We start from the raw sequence: 15543 nt of genomic DNA, 5'->3' as shown, positions 1-15543 counted from the left end.
CCCAAGGAGCAAAGCAGCAGCAGGAACCAAGACAGATTTTATTCCAGATAACACAGAATCCAGAGATTCACTGACTATAGTTCAAATGCAGGGAACAAAGCCCATCTTCATTTATACCTCAGCAGTTCCACATGGCGTAATTTGTATTATAATAACCCAGGAAACAACTGTTACTGCTATCACAATCTCCTCCAAAAGAGGAAAAACCACAGCTTTTGTTTTTTATATCCATTATTGGAGCTGGGGATTTAAGAGGGTATAAATCCATTATTACGTTAATGCATGGCTAGCCAAGCAACAGAGCTGTAGAGGACAGAAGGGGACCACAACAGGTCAGGTAGTCCCTTCTTCTCCCCAAAGGCATGATTACCCTTTCTAAAACACACCTTGTAGATACGGGTCTAACCCATTCCCTTCTTACTCTCCAGCTTTTCCCCCAAAAAGGATCTTAAAGCGCTTTACAATCGACATTTGTGGAGTCATTGCTGCCACTGCTGGGTTGGAGCCCATAAACTGCTCAACACGACCAAACAAAGGACAGTATCTGTAATAGCAAACAGATAAAACAGCCCAGCACACTGTAGTTGCCACTGAATTTGGATTGAGCAGAAAGATTAGCAGTTTACACAAACCTCTGCAAGGTTTTTAGTGGCCACGAGTTCTGTAGCCTTCGTAGTTCATTTCCTCTGCACTAAGTGCAGATAAAAATGAAGTTTTTTAAATGCGGGGTTGTACTCTGTGAAGGGCAGGTTTTTTGGGAGGGATTGATTTAAAAGTGGAAGAGACACACACGGGATACGCACTTTAGTATCGGTGAGGATGGTGCATGTACTTTGCCTTCTGCCTGTGCATCTTGGAAAAACGACCACATGTCTCCTGCACACTCATTGCACATGCACTGAACACCGGGGACGACGTGCTTATTGTGCACACAGGGCTACACACGCCCTGCACAGCTGTTGTTGGCTCAGTGCACGTTGGCGGTGCCCCCACTGCGTTCATCCTGATGTTCACCAGATGTGCAGATGCTGCACGTGTGCCTCACGCTGAATGCACCTCTCCCTTCCTCCTGATGCCTGACCACAGCGTAGCGTCCTGCCTGTGCAAACTCATCGCACGTGTGCCACACGTGCACCGTACGCACACCGCGCTCCAGATGCGCACACACTGAGCACAGGCTGCTCATCGCATGCCCTCCTCCAGCTGCATGTGCACCGCACACACCCATCCTCCAGATGCAGACCCACTGCCCACTGCATGCGTGCTCACTGCCCATGCCCAATACAGGAGAAATGCATCCCTGTTTCTTTGGAAGATTTCCCAGTCAGAAATAAACGAGTATAGGCAGAACGTTGTCCTAGTGCAAAATCAGCAGCAGTGCGCTGCCACCAAATTCCTGGAGTGGGGATTATAATTCATTTACCAACCCCATGGGTGAACTGTGGGCACGTGGCACTAGCGCTGCTTCCCCATGGCACAGCACTGATGAGTGGAGCTGAGGCTCTTCAGAAGCAGAGGTGACCCTGAGCCTGTCCAACAAATGGGCTAAACTACGCCAATCCTTCTCTGTCTCTTCCAGACGTTTGCACTGCACTAGAAATTACATCCACATGCACCTATTTGTCTCCTTCATGCTGAGAGCTGTGAGCATCTTCGTGAAGGATGCAGTCTTGTACTCTGGGTCAGCTTTGGAAGAGATGGAACGGATCTCAGAGGAAGACTTGAAATCCATTACTGAAGCACCTCCAGCAGATAAATCACAGTTTGTGAGTATCACTGGAACAGCTGATCCTCCGGGCTTTGTGCCTACACCTCACCTCTTTTGAGGGGACTTTCCCCCCTACTGAGGGCCACCAGCTCCCCTCCTTTCCATACCCTCCACAACCTCTCCCCATCCCTTCCCACTCCCTCTCAACCCACTGACCCAGTGGGTCTTCCCAGTCCCAGAGCTAAGGAAGAGCTGTTCCCCATGACAGTCAAAGGTGAATCACAGAATCATCTGTGTTGGAAAAGCCCTTGAAGCTCCTCCAGCCCAACAATGAACCTCCCCCTGACCGTTCCCAACTCCCCCAGATCCCTCAGCGCTGGGTCAGCCCGACTCTTCCACCCCTCCAGGGATCCCGGGGACTCCCCCCCTGCCCTGGGCAGCCCATTCCAACGCCCAACAGCCCCTTCTGCACAGAAATCCTTCCTCAGAGCCAGCCTGACCCTACCCTGGGCAGCTTGAGGCCATTCCCTCGGGGCCTGGCGCTGGCTCCTTGGCTCCAGAGACTCATCCCCCCTCTCTGCACCCTCCTGTCAGGGAGTCACAGAGGGACAGGAGGTCTCCCCTCAGCCTCCTCTTCTCCAGACTAAACAACCCCAGTCCCATTAAAGTCAAGGTTGATGTTTTGGTTCCCATCTACAACTACTATTTTCAACATTCCCCTTGGGCCCCTTGAAGTGTATGGCTCTGGAAACTCTCCTGGCTTTCCCAACACAAGGCACTTCAGTCCTTGCATTTCACAGCATGTACTTATCCCACCACAACATGCAACTGGCTGATTTTCCATTTGGAGCTCCTCTCTGACTCACTGAGGTATCACTGTGCTGTAACAATGGTGCCATCAAACTGACAGCCCAGATGTAGCAAAGCCACTGTTCAGCATGTCCTGGGAGATTTTCAGCCGTGGCTCCATAGCCAGCGCAGAGGTATCTTGGGAGGAAGAAGCTCAGCAGCAGACGTCTCACCCCACTGTAGTTTTTCAGCAAACCATAGCTTGTTGCTCCTGTTGTGATTTGTAATTCCCATCTCTGGAAAACAAAACAAAACAAAAAACAAAAACAAAAACAACAAGACATTTTAGGAGGGATAATGGAGGGATTATGCACTGTTATAAGAAAGAGTAGTGTTCATCTGCAAAGAGCAGATGTCTACAAGGGAGACACCTTCGTTCAATCTAGTCAACTCAGGTTCAATTTATGCTCAGCTGAATTAGTATGGTCAACACAGCCAGTCGAGGGTATAACAAAGCCTAAAATAAACATCCTAAAATAAAAATTGAAGTGAGGTCAGTTGAATTCATGTCCAAAAGTATGTTTCTTTTCACTGTATAGAAAGGTCAGATGGCAGCATCTGCATTGTCCATGTGCTTGGGGGGGATGAAGCCCATCCCCATGTTTCAAAGTCGTCTCCACCTGCTGAAGCTCTCTGCTCTCCTTGTCTCATCACAGATTTCCCGTGGTAGATCCTAGGTGTGATAGCTCATCATCTATGAATTGCTGGATGCTGCAGAGACAGAAAAGATAGTTTTTAGTATCTAAGATCAAGAGCTACCTTCAATCCACACAAAAAAAAAAATCTGAACTAGCTCATATATCCTAGTGGAGCGTCTCTCGCAATGTGGCAATAAACTTTGTGCCTGTGTATTCATTCAGCTTCTCAAGTCTTTAGCAGCTTGTGCTGCTACCAGAGACCTGGCCACCAACACCCCCACATAAAATCAGCAAATATGGAGTGTCCCGCTGTGCATCCAAGTACCCCCAAATGGAAACTCGTTATTGTGTATCCTTCCCATTTCAGAGATCCATTCCGCTAATTTGGCAAGTCTCTGGCTGGAGCACTCAACACGCTTCAAAACAGACCCTTTTTGGAAAGAACAGAATACATTTTACTGCATTGTTTTCTGTTTCTCCTTGGGCTGGACCTATTATGAGCAATAATTAGGATAATGTATTACATTCTTTGAATATTAGCAATTTAATGGCACTTCTTATTCTTCTGAATTGAAAGGCAAACTAGTGATGAAGGCAACAATTAATGTATTTCTTTTGTTTCCAAGTGAAGTGAAAGCTTTGTGACTATTGCCTGATGCTCCCTGTATATGGGTAGATGGTGACTTTTTGTAAATATAAAAATTATTATTAGACTTGGACAGGGATTTTTTAAATTGATCTTCCTTCTATTTTAACTCACTTTGTAGAGGAAAACAGGTGTAAATGTGTCCATATTTTATATATACATTTATAGATGCAGATATGTATACAATATGTGCACAATCGTTTTGATTGGAAAACGATTAGCCTGAGAGCTATGCCAGAATAAAAACTCTTTTTATTCACAAGGTGGATGTTAAAGACATTTTCTGCAAGTTGACTGTGTGCCTCTCAAAGGAAGGGGCAGCGTGGAGATCTGCTGCTGCCATGGGGTGTGTTTCGTAGTCATAGACTTCCTGTGACATCAAACCACCCAGAGTCCTAGCATTTCCACATCGACAAGAGATGGCTTTACGTGTCACTTTGTACCAATAAACCCCATGTGGAGTCATTACTTTGTAACCTTTCTCTGCCAGGGTTGAGAAATGGTGGAAGAAGGGCGGCTTTGCCTCACTCTGCCAGAAGGGCAGGGGAGCGTTGAGTCGCAGTCAGGGTTTCCCACTCAAGAAAGCAAAGGATTACAGGTCAGTGTGGAGTGAGAGGTCAGTTTATGAGCCCTTTTAAGATCAGTGTGTCCTGGAAGTCTCGACCAGGTCTCCCACCTTGCAGCTCAGGTCTGTTCAGGAAACACTTTGACAGCGTGAGTGAAATCCTCCAGCTTCTGTTTGCTCTTAGAGGATGAGTCACCAACGCCTAGAGCAGATGTCTAGGATGTCTTCACACTCGTTGAGGAAAGACAGGCAGCTGTGGAGGACCCTGTCTTGGCCATCCATGACAAGATAGGGTGAGTCACCCTCAGCATGGTGCTTGTATTTCTCCATGAGCTGAGGACGGAGTCATATTTCCAAGTGACATGACTTGCACCAGGTCACCCAGACCAAGGTGACTTGGCCACAGCCCTTTGTGGACAACAGACACAATGAAAAGATGAAACACAGCTGGCCTAGAAAGAATGTCAGTCCCTCATCACTGGGTTTGGGAGAGAGTGGGATCAGGTCAGCATCTCTCCATACATCCCCTGTCCTCCTACACCTCCCAACTCACTTGCTATTAGAGCCACAGTGTCAGACTGGGAGAAGTTTTCTTCTCAATCGTTCATCTCTTCTATTCTTGAACTGATTTTTTCCCCCTTGTAAAAGCTCTGCAACGGATTTTTTTTTTTTCTTCCTTTCCCTATCTTGTTTTCTAGCCCATCTTGGTAAATTATGGCTTTATGTAGAACAAGAATTTCACACCATGTTCCTCACATAACCCTGTCTTTCTGTGATCTTTGCAGGTGGGTTGTAAAGTAGCCGTTACCTTCTTCCTCTACTTCCTGGCAACCAATTACTACTGGATTCTGGTGGAAGGGCTCTATCTCCACAGCCTCATCTTCATGGCATTTTTCTCAGAGAAGAAGTATCTTTGGGGATTCACATTATTTGGCTGGGGTAAGTCACAGCTGGCCCTTACAGCTGACCTGTAAGAAGTCTGTTGGAGGTAGTTTGAAGCAGATAGTGTATATACGTAAATATAGGAGAGGGGACAGAGGCTGGGTGAGCATCACAACACAATGACTCTTGCAAGGACAAGTCAGCTCTCTTGTGAAGCCTTTATCATTTCTAAATTGTGGTATTTACACTGTGATACTTCCAGAATCTCTGGAAGGATCAGTCCAGGCTTAGAAAGTCAGCACATCTTGTCCTTCTGGGGCTGCAGACCTGTACGTGTGACAGCTGATTTTAGTTGCACTTCGAATTATCCCCATCTCTGCCAAGTGTCTCCTGCTGAGATGTTGGTCTGGAGGGACAGAAAGTTGCATGTGGCTGTGAGCATCTGCTCCCAACGTCAGACTTAAGCTCTGATTTCCTACCTCAGATCTCAGTTGCTTTAAAAAGCTCCTGAGGTTTCATGAGTGTTGGGGCACTAGTAGAAACCTGCAATTTGTGGGGAAGACTTTTTTTTTGTTTCCTTTTCTTTTAACTTGGGCATCTTTTCCTGGAGTAAGGAGAAAAGGGTGGGATATGGGTGAAGGGAGGGTGCTCATTAGTGGAAGGCATTGTGGGCACACACATTTCAGGAGAGAATGTGCTTTCTGTTCCTTTCTGGCACTAGCTTTGGCTTGCAAGGAGTTATGAGGTGCTGATAGGCTGAGGACAATCAAACAACTGCCCACAGTTGCCTGAAGTGTGTGGACTGTAAGGGAGAGCAGGAAACAGATAATCCTCAAGGACATAACTAAGAATAATGGGGTGTAGGTCTACAGAGGAGCTTACAGCAGCAAAAACCTCTTCAGAGGTGCCTACGGTTACCTCTAAACTCTATGGCCCAGGTCTACTTCCCAGTTTTTAGGTCCAAAATGCACCTGGCCACATCCTGACTGCATTTTAGGACAAGACTAATGTATTCACCACACCTTCCCATTCCAGAACATGATTTCTTCTGGAAGAAAATTGGTGTCTCTAACAGCGGAGCTCTGAGTAAACCAGTAAGTCTGTGGAGGATTACAGGTTTTTGTTGTGTGAGAGCAAGTGATTCAGTAACCCAGGGCAGTCCAGCCTGCAGGACTCTCTCCAGCCTTCCTTCTTCCCAAATGTGACGTAAAAGGTACTACAAGCTCCTTGATAACCTCAGGTTCATGCAGTGCATAGGTCAGAAACTACTCATAAAGACAGGAGGTGTAAATATGAATCCCAGAGTGGGCATTCATCTCTCAGGCAAAGTCTAGTCCCAAACAGCTGGTAGGTGTAGGGGGAAATAAATAGAGATATTTTGGGGACAGGTCATTTCTTACCTCACCTGCTGTGAGACAGAGAGGACTTTAGATGTCACCTATTTTTTAAAACAAATGAACAAAAAAAAAACCCACAATCAAAAACCCCACAAATCCCATCCTCTTCCAAACCTTCAAGCTAAGTCAAATTTGCTTCTCAGAAAATGGCATTAAATTGTACAGGGCAGACTTAAAGAAGCAATTCCCCAGAGTCAATTTTGGAAGAGAAGGAAGCAGTTGAAAAATAATGCCATATGTTGAACAAGAAAGAACAACTTGATGCTGCTCATAATGCAGCCAAAGGAAAACAGTCTAACAAGCACGGGTTCCTCTCATTAATTCTTCCAACCACTGCCAGAGTATAATCATTTTATCAGAGCAACCACAAAGCTGAAGCCACACCTGTCACAACACCGATATATGCTTCCAAAAAAGTCTGAGGCTGCCCAATTTAAATTCCTCTTGAATGAGCACACAGGATCTCTCCAGTTGCATTTGGTTTTGCTTTGTTTTGATTAGCATGATAATGTACACGCACCCCCCCTCAGAGACGTATTGTTTTGATAGCTTTTGGGCATTGGAAAGGGCAACCCAGTCCAAGACCCACTGGAGTCAGTGGAAAAACTCCAGTTCCCTGCAGTGGGCACAGGATCCTGCCCATACCAGAGCAATGAATGACAGGGAATCAGTGATGAATAATTACAACATTGCACATAGGTGCAGAAAGGACAAATTTGCCCCAAAAGCTGGGATTTTTTTTTTTTCACTTGTGTAACAATAAATAACACATTTATTCTGACTGAAAATTTCCAAGGTGAGGGTGGGGAGCAAAAATCACCCTACAATATCTTATTTCCAGACTACTGTTTTGCCAATTATCAGGCCTAGCATAAAGGACACAGCCAGCATAAAGATGAACCAATAACAAAATTGTATTTGATACAAAAGCGCCAGTTCATGGGTGAGCGCTGGGGGTACAAACAAGTCAGATTGTACATAATCGACATCAATCCCACTGACCCCAACAACGACACCGCAAGACCAACAATGGGTGGAATAAATGGTGACATGCAGTCTCCCATAGAAGGGACGGGAGACAACCGAGTCAACAAGCCAAACACATAAGACCAAGGAAGCCACACACTGAATCTCTACACAGCCCGCGTTTACAAGAGCCAGACCTGACTGGATCCCCGTCCCAGGGAGGCGGGAGGTCCTTCCCCAACAGGGAACTCTGCACAGGGCATCCCCCTCACACACAGACACTGCCCCTCCTGCAAGGGGTCCCAGCTTTTATCCCTCGGTGGGACACCTGACCTTTGGTCACTTAATGCAGACACCCGGGGCTCCTTTACCCAATGGCTCTGTCTGCCAGGCCGGCACCACCCTGGAGGGAAGCCTAAAGGGAAACTCACCCCCCTTTGGGAAGGGCTGTGGGAGTCACCCAGATGTCAGCCTTCATTTGGGGCTTGGGGTTGGAACCTCAGCATCTCAACTACTGAAGAAACCAGGACATATAGTTACTCTTTGATGTCAGACCCAAAGATTTTTGTTGAGTCTTTTCAATCAACACGCTCACTGGCACGAAGGAGCACAGCTCCATGGGAGTCCGTAGCACCTTTCTTGCCAGCACCCAGCAAAAATAAATAATAATATTACGGGCAACAAGAAATTCCCCAGCAGACTTCAAGTTTCCTGCAGCTGTTTTATGAAGGAAGTCTAAGAACCATGACCAATAGCTAGAAAACCCAAGTTGATTCCACTGGCATTTTTTTGTTCACACGATGTTAGTTTGCAGGCCCTCCACCCCCAACTGGGCTGCACTGGCTCTCAGTTACTGTGCAAATGAGGATTGCAGGGACACCTGGAAAAGACAAATTGATGTGTTACTGTTAGAGGTGCTCAGGTCCAAATAGATGTGATGGTGAACCTTGCGTGTTTATCTACGCAGAAGTCATCCTTGCCTGAAAGTATTTGTACCTAACAGGACAAGAGGCAGAAGAGGGTATTTTTAGCCCCATTTAATATTAGGAAACTGTGACACGGAAGGACTGAAAAAACACATGCATTGTTCCTCAGAGAGGTTTTCAAGTAGTAGGGAACTGAGACCAGATTTCTCCAGACCTACACAAGGACTTTATTCAAAAGCTTTCTATTAGCAGTCGCTTTGCAACTGCCTCTCTTACTCACAGCTTTGACACGTGCATGAAAGCCATTTTTCCAAGCTGCTATGAGCCACGTACACAAGAAAAATAATAGAGGAGAGAGCAAGGGGTTGTGGTAGCCACCAGATTTTGCCCAGCTTGAGGTTTGCACGTTTTCCAGCTGATGGGGAGATACCTGACTTTATAGCACCTGCATTGTACACACTGTGTGTATTGACTGGAAATGCACAGCGCATACAATGTGGATTCTGTAGAAGTCACTCACAGCATCGCTGCCCGGTGGGGTTCATCCTGCGTCATACCTGTCGCGCACGTGGGGCTCCTATGTGCAAGGGGGAGGACATGCATTCATCCATCCACACCTCCATCTGTCTGTGCCCACATTCACCCAGGAGACCACAGGCTTTTTGGAGACTCACTTTCCTTTCTCTGGTGGGTTGGAGAGATGCGTTTAATCGTGTATGACTTTCCCGCTCACAGAGCTGCATCCTCTTGGGTGTCTTGCTGCTTGTGGATATCATTGGATGTCTAACTTTGAGGACCTCAGCCCTGATTTTTCAGGTCGATGGTTCTCCCATCAGCGGGTGCTGTGAGTGCTCAGCAGGAGGCATTATCAGTCTTGGGGCATCACAGACCAGGACTTTCAAGTGGAAACACCAAAAAGTCAGTCATCACCCTCTGAAAGTAAGAGACGCTGGAGGCAAAGCTAAGCCTTCTGACTCTTCACGTTGAAAGACTAACTTACCAGAGTGGGAGGAAAAGATTGAACACTAGAAATTACCTGACAGTCCAAGTGCTCTGTGTTATGTTGACATAGATCTAAAAATGGGGCAGAGGAAAGAGAGGGAGAGGATTTATACCTATTTTTTTTTTTTTTAAATTTAAGAAGTTACAATTGTTCACAGAAAAAAATGAACGATGTAAGAGATGCAGAAAGACAAATGTAGCAATAAAACTGGTGCCAGGAATTCACCATGTGTGTGTTTTGCAGAAAATGTCAAGGATCCTTTTCCTAAGCTTGCCTGAACAGAGGCAGCAGAGAACAGAGCACAATAAATCCACACATAGGGATTTTTTTATGTATGATTATTTTCTCCTGTATATTTTATTGTTGCTAGGAACCCAGAACACAGCACAGGATTAACATGAATGGGAACAGTGTCTCTTCTGAAGTGCAGGACAGGCTAAAGAGGAACAAGTACGTGTCAAACACATACAAATCTCTGACATAACCCATCTTTCAAACGCAGAGCTTCGCAACAGTGGGTGAACATCCACTGTCTCACAGGCAGGTCGCAGGCGTGTCAGCCTCTCAACACGGCCGGTTTCCCAGTTGATATAAACTGGAATATCACCAATGATATCAGCAAAGTTACATGCATTTAAGCTTTTGATAGCTCTGCCAGCAGTCTAGAGCATGCAGATATTTTTCATAGATAAATGATTAAGGAAATAGATGGTGCTTGTTACAATAAATCATCACCTTTCCCAAGGCCTCAGCTTCAACACACCTACGGGTTCCCAGTGCAATAGGTTAAGTATTTTCTTTCCAGCGTCAGCCATCGCAGGGGATTATAAAGGAGGGTGCATTCCTTATAAATGTATCTTTGTAGGCAGCGCTGCTGCGCTGGTCCTGAGTGAGGCTCTGTGTTTAATTATTTATGCTTTCTTATATTACCATGGCATTTAAAGTTTCCAACCAAGATAACGGCCCCTTTGTCCATGTGTGTATGAGACAGGCGTCCCTGCTCCACACCCCAGCTCAGGAAAGCGTCCGTGGTCAGGAAAGCCTTTAAGCACCCTAATGAGACTTAAGTGCATGCTGAAAGTTAAGCGTGTGCTTATGCATGCCGAGCGCCAGTGAGCTTAGACTGTGAACAGCATATTTACAGTCATCGGTGATAAATGTCACCTTTATTTATTTTTTAATTTTTTTTTTTCACCTGAAAGGGGCTATTCTTCTTGAATTTGTGGAAGCTACTGTGGATTTGATCCTGCCTTTTAAGGGAAGCCAGTAGGGGACTCAGTTGTACAAATAAAGCAGAACTGGACCCTAAAAAAATAAACAGAAGATTACATTTGGATATTGGTGATTCTTTTCACAGGGAAAAGATGATGCTTAGTGTAACTGTGCTGAAATAAGGATGGTTCATTTGGGAGTGAAACTTTGGCTAGAGTGTTTTTCAAGCTTTACCCTAAATTCTAGCATTTATCTGCTTCACGCAGAAAGTCTCTCACACTTAACAAAACTTCTAACCCAGCCAGCCCTGTGCTTGGAGAAATGGTCTGAGCCTGACTCTGGATCTACCTTTCCTTTGCACCAAGGGAAGGGAACAAACATCTTGGGAAAGGTGTGCTTGCAAAACCTTTCTCTGCTTCAAATTGAATGAGTTGGCTAGAGCAGATATCAACCACCCAGGTTCAAAATGACTATAGGCTTTGTATCTAGAAAGCAGCGCTAGAGGAAAGACAAGGGACCTGATGATTTATCCTGTCGAGTTCATCACCCATCTCAGGCCTAGACCATCTGGGTGTCTCCCAAAGATGGTAGCCTAGGCCTGGACTACTCCTGGCCATCAACTTGGGAAAGCAAGCTGCTGTTTTGAAAGACAGGAGAGTTCAGTAGCGTGGACATGTCCAGACCGTGACATTTCTCTTCCAGAAAATGCTCCCTGCCACTGCTTGGTTTACTATTTGGACTACAGAAGAGACGTAAGACCAAGATCAGCCTTTCCTAGTCTAAATTGTGCTTAAATATTTAAAAACTGCTTCTTCCAGCATCCTCTAGCCCACTCCACCTGGGCTTATTGAACGCGGCCCCTCTAGTCCCCCTACTCACTCCGTGTGACCTGTGTTTTTTTGCAGGACTCCCTGCTGTATTTGTTACAGCGTGGGCCAGCGTGAGAGCCACTCTAGCCGACACAGAGTAAGTCGCATTGGATTTTCTTTGCTCCCTTTTATGTTTGATGCTTTTGTGGGCCTTTTGGCAATGGTCACTTTGTGGGTGAATCAAAAGGAAAAAAAGGAACTAGGCAAAGCCAGGAGTGATTTCTATGAGATTAGCAAACTTTGGGGTGGGAGTGTGGAAGGGAAGAATAAAGTGCATGCAACTTTGCTGGCTTAACAGAATCTGATAAATGTGAACACCTGTAGCTATTGTCCCTAAGGCTAAAAGGGACTGCTTCACAGCTAGGCAGGGACAGGACAGGGATGTTTAAAATCCAGAATGACTGGGAATGAAGTTGAGGGATAGCAGGGTCAGCACAGTCAAAGACAGCGGTTCGGCATTGATAAGGTGGTGAAGCTGTAACTCCTCCCTGCAGGAGGTGTGGATGCCAGCATATCCTTGGGTTTAAAAAGCATTTGTACAAATTTATAGAAGATAATTCCTCTAGAAGTATTAGATACTCAGTAACACTCTGGCTTGGGAAGGCATCCTGAACAGCAAGTTGTTGGAAGAATATTCTAGAAAAACACTACTACCTGCTTACCTATTCCACCTTAAATATCAGCTTCTGGCTACTGTCAGAAACAAGATATGGATTAGATGCTTCTTTGGTCCTACACACGCACCCTCACGGCCTCATATTCCTACTGTATGCTGAATGAAGGATCCATACCCTCCAGTCTTCAAAGCCCCAAACAATCACATTTTCCCACCATAATGCAGAGTTTGACCACACAACAGCTTTCATCTGCCCACTATCTGCCAGAAGAAGTTGGGGGGGGCGTGCCCCCATGCAAATTTTGAAATGGATTTTCCTGGGAGGACACTGCTTTCCAAATGGGATTTCAGCTCCAGGCTTGGAAGGATGGAGTAGCTACTGAAGTGTGACGCATCTGCATTGGCACAGGCTCATCCTCATAGAGCCTGTCAGTCAGCACCGGTGGTTTCTCTGCCCCTGCCTCTCGCTTTCCTTGAATAACTGCCTGGGCAGCATTTGGCCTGTGAAATGAAAACTGCAGCTGCCATGTGGGGGCTGTCTGGCTCAGATAAAGAAAAGCCTGTGGCACTCCTCTCTCCACAGTTGGAGAGAATTCAAACAGACTAATTAACACTGAGTGACCTTATTCAATGGCTGCTGGAAACGTCTGGAAGGAAATAGTGTTCAGTCCCTTCTTGGCAGACCGAGGACCGTAGCCCAACATCCACACCACCAACAGTTTGCCCTTCCAGTTCTCACTTGGACAAGGGCTGAAGATGAAAAGGAGATTAAGACTTTTGTGGGGTATGGCTGAGTCTCACTGCAGGAGCAGGGCTGAAGGAAGCAAAGGAATAAATGTCGGACCACAGTATTGTCCCCATCACCATGTCTTCAGACAGGACCTGTCCCCAGGCGAAGCTGTGCAGGTTTATTCCAAGCCTCTCTTGTTTTCGTGAAAGCTGGATGATTACTCTTGGTGTATTTTTTGTTTGGGTTTTTTTTCTGGTAAGGCGGTGAAGAAGTGGAAAAGGGTGAGTTCCTGCCCAGAAGGAACAAGTCTTAATGAGTGTGGAAAGAGCTGTTCTACCCTATGAAGACCATAACTTTAAATGTGTTTAGTAGTAGTTTCAGCTTTGAATAGTATAACAGCAGGAGAAGGGCTATTCCGAAGCCATGCTAGGTCCCTCCACTACACCAGGCTGTGGCCGAACCCATCCTTCCAGGATGGATTTATCCGACAAGATACTTGAGTCTGTTGCTCTTTGTAAATGATAATTTCCTGATGGGATGTTAATTTCTTCTCAGGTGTTGGGACTTGAGTGCTGGCAATTTAAAATGGATTTTTCAGGTGCCCATCCTGGCAGCTATCGTGGTGAGTACTGGTTGATTACAAGGTGTGAAAGGCAGTGCCTTTGATCGATGCAGGCTCAGTGGGAGGAGTTGGGCCAGGCTGCCCTACTCTAATCATCCTGTTAACAAAGATCCTGCCTTAATTGTGTGGAGTCTCTATATATGGCCAGTTTAAGGGCTTTATTATATTTGATCTGCCTGTATGTTTGAAAGATGCATCCAGCAGAAGGGTTTATGAGCAACTTCAGGTTTTTCTTAGGAGGCAAAAATGACATGGGGTAAAACCCTAAAATCATTAATAAAATATTCAAGCCAATATTTCCCATGCATGTGATACTGAAACCCTCAGGGGTCATAACACGTTCTCAACAGGCATCTCCCATGGGAAGAACGAAATTTGGGTTCCATAGCTGGACCTAACCTTTTCCCCAGGCGTGTTTCAGTGTCATCAGATTGTTTCAGACTCATCTTTTGGAACTGATAAAAGCTTGGGATGCCTCAAAGCTGGGGGTGAAAGTTAAGCCATCCCAGCTATGATGGGATGGTGTTAATCACTGATGGAGGATTAGTTCAGCCCCCACCTGGGAGCCAGAGAGGACAGAAAGGAAATAAGTGACATTATGCAGACACAGGACTGAGGTCTCACAAGCTGGAGAGACAATTTCAAGATGAGATTATCTGCACAAGGGGAATTTGGTGGGTAGTTATGTGTTTGCTTGAGCAGGGTCCTAATTAACTAGAGAACCTACTTTCACTCTTGTCATTAATTACCCTCTTTCCTCCCTCTGTCTTTCTTTATGGCTCTTCATTATTCCATCTGATGGCTAGATAACTGCATCCAAAAGAGCTTGTCCACTCCCACACATCCTAGTCCCCTTTTACGTTCATCCATGAGTAGCTGAGTGGAGTCAGTAAGAATCTCTCTGTAGTCTTCAGGGGGTTTTGCATCAAGCTCTATATACTTCCTTCTGAGTCACAAATCAGGAGGCTTGGAAGATGATCAGTGTGGGTGAGAAGAAAAGCAGATCATCTGCATATCGATATCAGGAAAGTTTCTGAGGTGAATATTCTCGTATATGCAATCAGGTGGGCTGCTTTGAATTTTGGTGGAGGGGCTTTTTTCTTCATCAGAATTTCCTTTTGGTGGAAATTCTCCACCTGGCTCTAGCAGTGAGTTCTGCACCTTGGAAGAAACAAATCACCAAGCCCACATCGTGGTCATTGGAAACAAAATAGTAGGATGGAGAAGAAAGTTCAGATAGTTCAACTAGATGAATGCCAGCAACCCCATTGCATTTAATTTAAAGCCCAATTAGCAGAGGAGAAAGAGCTCAATTGAGGATCGTACTTGTAAAAATAATGTTTCTCCATGAATCTCTGCTGTGCTTGTACCCTGGCTATTTGCAAATGCAGCTATTTATCATGCAAAAATATTCTGTGGGTTGTTTCTGTTTAATTTCTGTGGGTTCATATTGTTCACTTGGCTGCCTTTTCAATTCCCACACTGGCTGGTCATATGTTGCTGGACTAAGTTGCACATTTTCTGGATGTGCTTGCAGAGTTTTGAGACTGAGGGGCTTAAAATCCTTCCACTCTGCTGCGAGCTTTGATGTTATTCAGTTGTCTGGATTTCTTTTAAGACTAAGCATGTTTCAGGAAGTCAGAGGAGCGTCCCGCCTGACTGTGATAAGGTTGGACATCTTCAATTTAGCTGAAAAACACAGAACAAGACCCCACTTGTGAGCCTTTGAAGCTAGAAAAACTCCTATGAGAAACACAGCCTCTTTTTTTTTTTTTTTTTTTCTTTTCAGATTGGTTTCCAATGAAAATTAATTATATGCCCCCGGGCTGTGTGCTTCTCTGCCTGTTGGTCTATCCATCCCTCCCTTATAACTTTTGTGCCAGTCAGTAAATTCCAACCAAATGTAACTAAGGC

General features: G+C 45.5%; 1 protein-coding gene across 2 annotated transcripts in view; it reads left to right on the top strand.

Moving 5' to 3' along the window:
- PTH1R (parathyroid hormone 1 receptor) overlaps positions 1-15543 on the top strand; it is a 125984-nt gene that overhangs the window by 101814 nt on the left and 8627 nt on the right. For both annotated transcript variants that reach the window (XM_074898208.1, XM_074898207.1), the window contains 4 exons: positions 1580-1766; positions 5192-5345; positions 11698-11758; positions 13563-13629. In XM_074898208.1, the coding sequence (XP_074754309.1) occupies positions 1580-1766; positions 5192-5345; positions 11698-11758; positions 13563-13629 (469 nt within the window). The remainder of the gene's footprint in view (positions 1-1579; positions 1767-5191; positions 5346-11697; positions 11759-13562; positions 13630-15543) is intronic.

The sequence above is a fragment of the Athene noctua genome, chromosome 2 (assembly GCF_965140245.1).
Source record: "Athene noctua chromosome 2, bAthNoc1.hap1.1, whole genome shotgun sequence".
NCBI lineage: Eukaryota > Metazoa > Chordata > Aves > Strigiformes > Strigidae > Athene > Athene noctua.
This window is presented reverse-complemented; position numbering and strand designations above follow the sequence as displayed.